This window comes from Cetorhinus maximus, chromosome 18 (assembly GCF_964194155.1).
Source record: "Cetorhinus maximus chromosome 18, sCetMax3.hap1.1, whole genome shotgun sequence".
Lineage (NCBI taxonomy): Eukaryota > Metazoa > Chordata > Chondrichthyes > Lamniformes > Cetorhinidae > Cetorhinus > Cetorhinus maximus.
The window spans coordinates 12,089,012-12,101,203 of NC_135896.1; the positions used below are offsets into that span (position 1 = coordinate 12,089,012).

Consider the following 12,192-nt stretch of genomic DNA (forward strand, 5'->3'; position numbering starts at 1 on the left):
AATGCTATATACACTTGGAACCCTACTACCCCAAAGACAGTGAAGGGCATGGGTACCAGCAAGGAGGGAAGCAAAACAACAAACAGGCAAATTAATCAGATGGGTGGTCAGTGAGTCATGTGTGCACACGTTCCTGGTGATGGGACAGAACCTGAGAACAGGTCATGCATGTGCAGAAGTGGAGAGGAGGCAAAAGGGGGAGGGAATTTAACTAAATTCAGTGCCAACATCCCCTCACAGCCTCCCAATCCACACCCAGGAGTGCCTTATTCTAATGCAAGAAAAATAGAGGGATAATATTTAAGTTGAAACCATTGTTGGCGAAACAGTATATACGCTTTGAGTACAGGATCATTTAAAAATTGTATAGAGTCTTTGTTAAAGCGAGAATTATAGATTAAGACTCTATTAGCATTCAGTAACTAATAATTTGGGAACACAAGAACTGCCATGTCAAGGAATGCATGAGGATGCAAGGTTATATTTTTCCGTCTCTTTCCCAGAAAGGAAATGAAGTCTGGAGAGTGCCCAGGTTGAGATAATCCAATACTGGCTCTTTGAAATGTGGAAGGAGCCATTTCGTCACCTGTTCAAATGATGCACACCTTTGACAGCACTGGTAGGTAGATCTGCCTCCTAGGAGGAACATCACTGTGAGGATTCCCCAGAGCAGGAGAGGCACTAATGGAAAAGGGATTTTCACGATAAAGTTCTCCTGCCAGATGATTCCAGTATTCCAAACAGATTTTAAAAATCTCTATCTCTTCCACTTCCGATATCAAAATCATGTAGTGTAGGCCCTGCCGTGTCAAACAAGCAAAAGAAAAAAATTAGCGTACATACGAATTAGGGCACGTAGGCCGCTTGGCCCCTCGAGCCTGCTCCACCAATCCCAAGATCATGGCTGATTGGATTGTAACCTCCTGCCTATCCCTGATAACCTTTCACCCCATTGTTCATCAAGAATCTATCTACCTCGGCCTTAAAAACATTCAAAGATTCTGCTTGTATCTACTTGGGTTCGATAATTACACTTAACTTCAATAACTACATTTCAAAACTTTAGCTGTAGGTCACTGGGATAGCTTGAGATTGTGAAAGGCACCATATAAATTCAAGCCTATTAAACATTGTTGATAATATACATTCCCGCAGCATCCCTTCATGAAAATATATTTACATTTCCTTCTTTTCCTTTAATGAGCTTGCACTATATGCCATTACTTATTGCATGGGAAGGTTAAAAAGAATTATTCCATGGGACAATTTTATCCCCATAGGAGATTAACATTGACTACGGTTATGGAATATTGTTTAAAAAAAAAGCCCAATAACAACAGTTGCCAGGATCGCCAGCACTGATTTTAAGCTAGTATGTTCTTTTCACAAGAATCATTTTCCACATTAGCCATCTGCCCTTCTCCCTGGCACGGCCATGCATTTGCTGTTCTGTACATAACCACTGGACTCATTTTAGAATCCAGCATTCTCACAGCCACCAATGCTCACTATGCTAATACTGTGGTGTTTGGTTGGCATATCACCCTGCACAACTGTTAATACTCATGGGATACTGCATCACGCCAAACTCATTTACCCCACTGAAGTCCCTGCGCTCGAAAATGCATGCAGGAATGCCCTCCATGAGTAATCATCCTTTCAATATTCACCATCTAGTCTTTTGACAACAAGGACAGTGCACTGGCTTAGGTTCCAGAAGGCTAACAGCATCTGTAGAACCATAATGCCAGCACGAGTTACCAGAAGGAAGGAAAAGGCTGACACCCCAGAGAGCCAACAGAGTGTCGCTGGAAGAAGGGGGGGGGGGAAGAAATGTTATCATAGCACCCCATCATTCCATTCATACTCACATCCAAGAGAGCCTCTCTGAGCTCCAGTGTCCTTTCTACCAGTGTACCATGCTCCTTCAAGAAAGTGCACAAGAAGAGACTCAGGTTCTGAATAAAGTTCTGCTCATCATCCTTTCCATTTGCATATGCAAGCCGAATGTTAGTATTCACAGGTAGCATCTGAAAGAGATTAAAGCTTGGAGATTGAATTGGAATATCACAGTATGTCACAATTCAGACTCTAAATGAATGAGCACTGGTGGAAACAGATAAAAGCCAGTGATCAGATTTTTTTTAAAAAAAATCAATCAATCAATGAAGCTCTTTGTTGATGGCCCCAAGTGGGATGTGTCAGTAGTTGCAAATGGCTAAACCTACAGTGTCATTACAGGACAGGCCCTTGGGGATCAAGTCTAACCAACAATGCCAAGTCTTGGTTTGGGCATAACATGCCGAGCAAAATTTGTTCTTCAAGTCCTGGAAGCTGTACCATTTGGCTGGTTATTCAACCAAAAGGTGAAAGCAGGGTTGCAAGAAAACCTAATCAAATTATGGCACTGGGGTTAGCAGAAAGCACAGCAACTATAGGAATAAAGGCTTAATAGCACTTCATACCTAAAGGGCTCCATTTTCACCAAAATTAAAATGGTCCAAAAATACACATTCTCCCTGCTTGGAGGGTGCATCATCATTCTACATCATCAATCGTCACATCTTGACCCATCTATTTCAGAGCATCCTCTGCAATGCGCTATTCTGATCTGGGAGTCGAGGGTGGGGGCAGGAGTGAAAGGGACAACTACAGACACGTCAAGGAGTGGGCTCCAAACCAAATCCTGGGGTTCGCATCTGGGCTTTTTTCCAGGCTTTTGATGACAAACAGAAACGAAAGCACGGACTGGAGCGTTGGCACACAATCAAGTGAGTTCCGAGATTTCTCTGATCAGGCAATCCCTGGGCAGCAACCAGAGTGCAAGAAGTCCAACTTACCTGTTTGAGCTGAATGAGTGTTAATGTAAACAACGAGATGAATTGCTCATCATATTGACTGACGCTAACGCCAGCAATTTCCGTCAAACATTTCAACGTCACGTTTCGAAACATGGGCACATTCAGAAACTAGGCAAAGAGGGAAAAAAATCCAAGTTAAAATAGGCAGTTCACTTGACGTGTGCAAGTTTTACATCTGAGGCGCTTGCGGTATAAATTCCAATATCTAATTTATAAACAGAACACCGGGTTCCTTGTGCAACTTCACAAACTTTAATAATTCTGGACGTACACATGATAGAACCAAACTGTAAACAACACTTGAAAACATAGCTCATTAGGATTTTATATTGATGTTGTTATTAACAACGATGTGTTAATGGTCATGAAATCCCTCAGTATCAACTGCAGAATTTTCCAAACTCATTAGAAAACTCTTCAGTTGATGCTGAGGGATTTCGTCAACATTAACACTTTAAAAAAAACCGTATGAATTACACTGTCAGGTGCAGTTTTTTTGCTTTGCTATCACATACACAAAATGATAAAAGTTGCACAAATACTTCCTAAGTGACCTGTACAAACTTGTGATAAAATAATTCTAAATGCCCTGTATAATAAAATAATTACAACAACTTCCCACCAGTGGAGATGCTGCATCACCAATAGATGAGTCTAGCTATAGCATGAAGAATTTCTATGTACTGTTGCCATTTATAATGGAAATACAAGTAAGGGCAGAACATATATGACTTTCAAAAGGGAGCTGAATTATAATTGATAAGGAAACGCAAATATCTCCACCATCTAACCCCATTTCACCTGAAGAGTACACTTGGTCCCGACCTGCTATATGCGATGCTTCAGACAGGCATCAAATAGAACTACACAGTGCAGTTTGCCATGTGGACAAATGTTAAAAAATTATAGCATCATAAAATAAAATTTACCAGGCTTCACACATATCACATACAGGAGTTGTGTGTCAGCCTTGCTCAGTTCTCTCCTCAGGGATGGAAGACTGGGATAAATACCACACATAGGCCAATAAAATCCACCTCCACTTCTTCACGTCGCTTATCCTCAGCGTTGTCAGACTACTCATCCAACATCTAGACTTTTTAGCCACAATATCCTCCAGTTAAATACTGAAAGATCAAAGCCACTGTCTTCAACTGCAAACGGTCTTGGAAAGTTTTTTTCTCCATTAGAAGTACTATGTAGAATCATAGAATGGTTACAGCACAGAAGGAGGCGGCCATTCAGCCACTGGTGTCTGTGCTGGCCCTCTGCAGAAGCAATTCAACTCGTGCCATTCCCCTGCTTTTTCCACCCCCCCAATAATGATTAGATTCCCTTTTGAAAGCCTCAACTGATGCTACCTCCACCACACCCTCAAGCAGTGCATTCCGGATCCTAACCATCACTGCATGAAAAGGTTTCTCCTCGTGTCACCATTGCTTCTTTTGCCAGTTACCTTAAATCTGTGCCCTCTGGTTCCCAATCTTTCCACCAATGGGAACAGTTTCTCCCTATTTACCCTGCCCAGATCCCTCATGATTTTGAATACCTCTATCAAATCTCCTCTCAACCATCTCTTCTCCAAGGAGAACAGTCCCAGCTTCTCCAATCTTGCCACATAATTGAAGTTCCTCATTTCTCGAACCAATCTCGTGAATCTATTCCATACCCTCCCTAATGCCTTCACACCCTTCCTTAAGGGTGGTGGCCAGAACTGGACACAATACTCCAGTTGAGGCCAAACCAGGTTTCTACAGATTTTTCTTGCTTTTGTACTCTATGCCCCAAATGAAGCAGCCCAGGATGCTGAATGTTTTATTAACTGCACTTTCAACCAGTCCTGCGACCTTCAATGATTTATGTACATATACATAAAAATGCAAGTTAGTGATATTGAGCGCATAGTCTCAGCAGAGTCATCAGAAAGCCATTGAGACCAGGAGTCAAAATCCCCAGAATTTTCCTTCAAAAGATCACTAGAAATCTCTCTTTTCTCAGCAGCTACACTTAGCCTATGCCGACAAGTTAGATGTTTGTGACAGTAAGAGCGCAGTTATTTTGATCCTACTCAGTAACCAATTTACAGGATAGGTTAGGAGCTCTTCAAAAAAAAGGTTCAGGAGTTTGAGGGGAAAAAAATATATAATCGAATCACCTCATGCTGTTCTCCAATATTCCTGATTTTATTGCCCCCCCACCCCCCCCATTTAATAGAAGTTACCGGGAGCCAAAAAAAAAGAAACTTCTTCAAACACAAGACTGGTTAAAACAAAAGACATCTCGTTACATTATGGAGACTTGGCTAGGCAAAGTAAATTTCACCTTGTACACCAAACTGGAGATGAGTTTCGTTTCAAAGATGTAACCTAAAGGGATCCAGTTCAGAAACCGCAGCAATGTCTCCAGTGTTGCGTGGACTAAAGGGGCGTTCTGAGAGTTCTCCTGCAAATATTTAAAAACATACAGAGTATTATTGTCAAACACACTAATGTGGGATTGCAAAGAGAAAAAAAATTCCATCCCATGAAGAATCCTGCTTCGGACACCATGAAGCAGGCGCTCAGTCTGGAGTATTTTAATCAGCTCAGCAGGTCTTTGTTAACAACTCATAATTAAGGTACATATTTACAGTAGAGGGTACAGACATGAAGCTGACCTCATTTTAGGTCTTACCCCAGCTGTGTCCATCTCCAGACTGACCCTGGCTCTCGGTCAGGTTCCTTCTTACATCACTGTGGGCAGTACAGTCTCACATTAACCCTTCATGCACCCGACCCTTTCACTACATACAAAAATGCTAGAAATCTCAATTTAAAAGAGAAATAAACAGAAAACGGGCAGATGACTCAGCATCCGAAAGAGAAGGATAATTAGATGTTTCAAGAGGGGCGGATCTGATGAAAGGCTACTTTCCACTTTACTTGATCCAGTAATGTTTACTCACCATCACAAACTGACAGAGCTGAAATATCTGCGAGAATTCATTGCACATACTGTGGGGAAAAAAAAGAAAAAAAAAATTAAATACAAATTTCCACATGAAAGGAACTGGAAGAAAAGAAAAAAGTGCTGCCAAACAAAGTCAGGAAGCAGGTTTTTTCTTACTAGTACTGAAGGTACAGGAAGCCAGACTTTGCTCCATTAGTTGGCAAAATTCAGGCACAGGAACACCCATAAGTGCTTCGAGACTTGGGTTGAGAAAGAGGAATGCAAAAATAGCTCAGCCAGAGTTCCCATTCCCAAGTGTTGGTCCAGTGACTTCCAATGGCAATTGTCCACATACATGGACAGATTCAGGCTGGGTCCCTGGTTAGACAGGGTGACCTACTCGGTCATTAATGAATCTACTGAGCAAATACCCACACTTTCACGAGCCTAACCCACGCCTCCATTTTCTGTTAAATCAAGAATAGCCATGTACAGAATCTCACAGCACAGAAAATTAGGCCATTCAGTCCATCATGGCTATGCCACCATTTAGAAAGTTATCTAGTTAACCCCGCTTTGCTCTTTTCCTATGGCCTTGCAAACGTTTCCTCTAAGCACATATTTAATTACTTTTTAAAAGTTAACTACAGAGTCTGCTTCCACCACTCTTTCAAGCAATGCATTCCATAGCTCAGTACAAATCCTGCTACATACCCTGGCCAGGCCAGATCTCTAGTTCTAGTTATGCCTCCCCCCCCCACCGCCCCGGCCACAGTCAAACAGCCTGCTGATGCTCACTGCACAAGCCTGCAGCAGAGGAGTGACTGACTGCTTAAGGAAAGATGCAGGTCAATGGCAGAGTATATCACCCTCCCAACTCCCAGCCTGAGCTACCACTTTCAGCTAAGGAAGGGACAAACATTGGGAACATTTGACTCAGTGCACCCACCTGTCTTTTAAATGCTTGGCTTTCACCTGTGTCATCTGCCCACTTGAGAAATCAAACACTTCTTCGCTGAGCAGTTTTAAAATGACCATGTTGTTCTGACACAGGGACTCGCTTGTTTTGCTGGCTCCTACTATATCACTTATGAATGTGGGCCAGTTTTTGGGCCATTCATGTTTAAGGATCTGCAATTTAAAAATTTAAAAAAAAGAGGAATTAGGTTAAATTAAAATCACAGAAGAAATTCCACATTCCTTACCTTCCAGTGATATTTGCAGTACAACTCCCAGGGAATATCAAACTCCATGTAGCCATTCATCACTTTCACCAGTAACAAGTTTAATTCTGATGACAATGGAAGTCAGGTGGCAGGAGCTAAACTGGTGGAAATAAGTTTCCTGCTACACTGAGCAATTGTAGTTGAAGGGCCACATCCACAGTGCAAAGCAACAAAGAGCACGAAAATCACTAAGTACCATACATGGCTTCTAGCAAGTCTGGCAGGTGGAAAAGCCATGTACAGGGCTGCCACTTGTATCATCAGTTGTGTTTGATAAGACGGGGGCTGTTACTATGGTGGTCTGAAGGGAGCCCCAACACCCACTCTGCCGCCCCCATCCTAGAATATGAAAAACAATGACATACCTATTGGAAATTTGATGTCTCTTAGCCCAGCCTACTCCTCAAGAGCCATTTGAGGCAGACAGGTAGAGCTTGGTGGTGGTGGTGGTTTGGGGGGTGTGTGTGTGTGTGTGTGTGTGTGTGTGTGTGTGTGTGTCCCACATTAGCCTGTAAGTGACTGTGCTTCTGCTGGCAAAGTAGACCTAAAAGCAGGTCCTGCTGAAAATCTGCAGTTCAGGGATTGGATGAGGACTAGACATGTTTACGCTCATGTGCACTTAATTCAAATTTGGACCCGATGCAGTCTGCTTCCACCACTCTTTCAAGCAATGCATTCCATAGCTCAATACAAATCCTGCTACATACCCTGGCCAGGCCAGATGTCTAGTTCTAGTTATGCCTCCTGCAGAGGAAGCTGTAGCCAGCATTTACAGGATTACCTGTTGAAACCTTTGGTATAAAATATTCAACGCAAGTATACGCAAATCAGCATTGCAACTGGGTACTTGAGCTTAATGCCACTAAGTGTGCACAAGTAACACCTCAGCTCATTCAGTAGCACTCTTGAGCAAGAAGCACAAGGATAGTGGTTCAAGTCTCTTACAGATTGGAGCAGATAATCTAGGCTGGCAGTCCAGTCCATAGCTACTCAAGAAATGCTGCCTTCCAGATGAGACGCAAAACCAAAGCCCCCTTTGCCTGTCCAGATGGATGTAAACAATTCCATGCCACAATCCCAGAGAAGCAGAGCATTCTCCAATGGTTTCACCAATATTCTTTCCCCCAAAACCATATTTGTGGTTATTCATTCATCTGCAGTTTGTGGGATCTTGCTGTGAGAGAAATGGCCACAGCAGTTGCGTACATGGCGGCAATTACATTTCAAAAGCAATCTGCTGGTTGCAAGGTCCAGCGGATCCCAAAGATACTATTCAGATGCAAGTTTGGTCTTTGTTTGCGACTATAGCCTGCACTAAACACCAACAGCTCAAATTTAAAAATAATATCCCAAGAAGCTTTATAGATTCTTGGAAATTAACACAACAGCAAAGGAGAGGTCTTAGGTTACGTCCTAAAAAAGGTTAGCTAAAATAAGATGGTGGATTTTGAGAAGATCTTTCAAAAGGTTAAAAGATGGATGGAGGCAGAGAGATTTAGGGAGGGCATTCCAGAGAACAGATCAGCGCATACAAAACATATGAAGTAGGAGGAGTGGACCATTCAGCCCCTCAATCTGCTCCATTTGGTAAGATCATGGCTGATCCAATCGTGGCCTCCCACTTTCCTGCCTACCCACTATACCCTTTCCTCCTAGTTCATCAATAATTTCTCTGCCTTCATTGACCCTGCCTCCACCGCTCTCTGACTCATGACCCTCAGAACAAAATTCTCCTCATCCCAGTCTTACATGGGAGACCCCTTATTTTTAAACTGTATTCCCTAGTTCTAGTCTCTCCCACAAGGATGAGACATCCTTTCAGCATCCACCCTATCAAGTATCCTTAGGATCTTATGTTTCAAAAAGATCACCTCTCAATCTTGTAAACTCCAATGGATACAGGCCCAACTGTCCAACCTTTCCTCAAGATAACCCCCTCACACCAGGAATCACTCAAGTGAGCCTTCTCTGAAATGCTTCTAATGCAATTATATCCTTTAAGGAGATCAAACTTACACAGTACGCTAGATGTGGTCTCACCAATACAACTGTAGCAAAATATCCCTCCTTTTGTATTCCATTCCCCATGCATTAAATGACAATATTCCGTTTGCCTTACTAATCATTTGCTGTACCTGGAAATTAACTTTGTGATTTGTGTCATTGGACACCCAGGTCCCTCTGTACTGCAGAGTTTTGTAATTTCTCTCCATCTAGATAATATACTGTTTTTCTATTCTTCCTGTCAAAATGGACAAGTTCACATTGTCCCACATTATACTCCATCTGCCAAATTTTCGCCCACTCACTTAACCTGTCCGTACACCTTTGCAGACTCTTTGGCCTCTTCACAACTTACTTTTCAACCTATTTTTGCCTCATCAGCAAATTTAGCTTTCATACATTCAATTCCATCACTGATATAGATTGTAAATAGTTGAGGCTCCAACACGGCTCTCATTGGCCCTCCACTCATTACATCATGCCAGCCTAAAAACGGCCCATTTATTCCTACTGTTTCCCGTTAGCTAACCAACCCTCTATCCATGCTAATGTGTATATGAAGGCACTACACAGCTATTGGGTGTGTTGAATGATGGACCAAAATCCAAGGAGTTGGCTATTTGGGAGAGGTATTAGGGCTAGAGGAGCTTGTAGAGACAAGAGAGGGCAAGGCCGAGAGGGATTTATTGATACAATACAATATATTAAGCATATTAAGAGATAGAAGGCACTGGAGCGTCAGCAAGGATGGGGAGAGGGTAGCTGGATATTGAAACAATGGGTAAAAAAAGAACAAAGGAGTAGAGTTTTGGACAAGTTGGAATTTACGATGGCAGGAGAATGAGGCAATGGTTTCATTAAGGAGATGACAAAGGAATATACAAAGATTTCAGCAGTGGAGGGCATGCGATAAGGGAAGAAAGAGGAAATTGATCACTTCTCATCTGCAGTTAAATTACAATCAACTAAAAAAAAAAGTGGCTTCATGTGCAAAAAAAAACTTCAAATAGATTTTGAAATAGATGAATTTTGTTTAATCAAAAGTGGTTTGGCCAGGAGCAAATCAGTACTGCCATAACAGTGTACTAATAGGTCAAGTTGCAAAATGGTTATGATGTGGGTCCAGACTTGCAAACAAAGCCACAGGAAAATCTGAACCCACATCAATGATCAGTTTTTTGGTGGTAGGGATAAAATAGACAGTGCAACAGCAGATATTAACTACATCGGTTTACCAATAAGAATAGGTCACCCTTTTACCCTCTTTGATTGCGAAATGAAGCAACTACCCCATAGGATTAAAAAAAATACAAACAACTTTCTTGTACGACTTGATACTTGGTCCAAATCTGGCTCGTGAACATGCGGCAGGCCAACTGGAGACCAGAAGGACTGTTGCTCCCAACATGGCCAATTCCCTCCCCACTACTCCCACCCCCAGCACTCTTAGTCCCATCCCCGAGAGTGGTGATTATGTGGAACAAACACCAAAGTAAAACATTGCATATCAAGCAATTGGTGGGAAGAAAGCATCTGTTTCAGATCAGTCTCATTAAGTTAGTGAATACTGTGTTGGCACACCCAAAGAATGGCTATTGAAAGAAAACTTTGTCAGGGGTGGACAGTGGAGGCTGTACATAGATTGATATTCTGAAGTTTGGTTATCTTTGGGAGATGGGGGGGGGAGGCGGGGAATCTGGGGAAGACTTTTGGTAGAACTTTACTTTAAAAATTAAATAAATTGGGCAGAGTTCACAGTAAGGAAGGTTAGATATGGCCTATAGAAGGAAGCCATCACATTCTTTCTTACGAGACTTAACCTCGATTAATGTTGAAATTCCTTGCTTTTTATAGCTGCAGTTTCTGAAATTTATATAAAAAAAACACAAAAAAACTGTACATTGTCAAATCATATTCCTTCAGTAAGAATTATATACGAGAAAATAAACAAAACGTTCACATCACCAACAAAGTCATGCAACACTTAATTGTGCATGGAGATTCAAAATGATGAAACCAAGTTGCCATTTTCTTCCCCCAGTCCATCTTATCTTCTGTCCACAACCACTCCCTGACCATCTCTCAAAGGTGCCAAGGCCTCACTCTGGTGTCATTCCACCAGCAACTCACCCAAGTGGCTCTTCATCGTACATGAATGTAGACGTTTGAGCAATGACCACGAGTGGTGGCGCAGCCCAGCCTGAACCTGCTCTAATCAGATGAGCACATGCAAAAACATATAGTGATATGTAGTGAATAAAAACAAAGTCAAGTCGTAAAAATTGAGAATCTATCTTTAAGGTTTGTACTTAAACCAGATTACAAGGAGCAATGCAAATAAAGCTAATTGGGTACACCTGCATACAACACAGCTCCTTAAGAGTTTAAAATTCTCAATTTTTAAGCGACTCTTATGCACCCCCTCCCCATTTCCATCCTTACCTATTTTCTCCCTTCAACTCCTGAAGACTGTGATGGGGTCTAGTTCCCCAGCTTGGAGCTGTCCCCACAATATGTTGCCCATGTAGCCATTCTTTGCATATTGCCATAAAGGAGTGTCATAGTCAAGCCCAGAAGAACATTCCTGCAGCAAGACTCATCGTACAGCCACGAGGGGGGAGATCCAGGCTGTTTACCCCTCATAAGCCCAGGTAAATTGTAGCATCCCCATCAAAGCTGACTGATACTAATTAAAATCAACAGACCAGAAATCAAATTTGATATTTCCTGATTATGGCTCCTTCGCATATTGAACAGTGCCATGACCAACTGATTGGAGAGCATATTCACAGGTTCTTATTTTTATAGTTTTAAAAAAAGTGTTTATTAGTGGCACCCTGGATGTAGGGAAAGACATCAATCCCCCCATCGTCCACAGGAAGGAGTCTAAACATTCACAGAAGTCAGACCTTTCTCGCACCCTCCCCCCACCCCACCCCCTAAACCCCAAACCAGGGTGCAAGGCAGAAACAGCAGTTCAGGCAGCTAGTCAAGACTGACCCAGCTCAGTCTTGGGGGATCAGCCAGGAGGATAAGGGGAAAACCAGTCAGCCCTGACCTGAAGATAAAACATACTGAAGCAATATCTCAACCCACTCCTCAAAGGGTCGGCTTAAGTTCCATCAAACTTGCACACTGTTCAGAAATAGAACAAAAAGGGTTTTATTTTTTTC

The 12,192-nt window shown here is 42.2% G+C and overlaps 1 protein-coding gene across 3 annotated transcripts in view; it reads right to left on the reverse strand.

Moving 5' to 3' along the window:
• The window catches only part of LOC144692933 (exportin-1-like), a 63,073-nt gene that overhangs the window by 22,503 nt on the left and 28,378 nt on the right, over positions 1 to 12,192 (reverse strand). For all 3 annotated transcript variants that reach the window (XM_078562094.1, XM_078562093.1, XM_078562096.1), the window contains exons 7-12: positions 6,739 to 6,920; positions 5,806 to 5,854; positions 5,184 to 5,303; positions 2,841 to 2,969; positions 1,872 to 2,030; positions 606 to 800 (exon numbers count right to left, since the gene is read on the reverse strand). In XM_078562094.1, the coding sequence (XP_078418220.1) occupies positions 606 to 800; positions 1,872 to 2,030; positions 2,841 to 2,969; positions 5,184 to 5,303; positions 5,806 to 5,854; positions 6,739 to 6,920 (834 nt within the window). The remainder of the gene's footprint in view (positions 1 to 605; positions 801 to 1,871; positions 2,031 to 2,840; positions 2,970 to 5,183; positions 5,304 to 5,805; positions 5,855 to 6,738; positions 6,921 to 12,192) is intronic.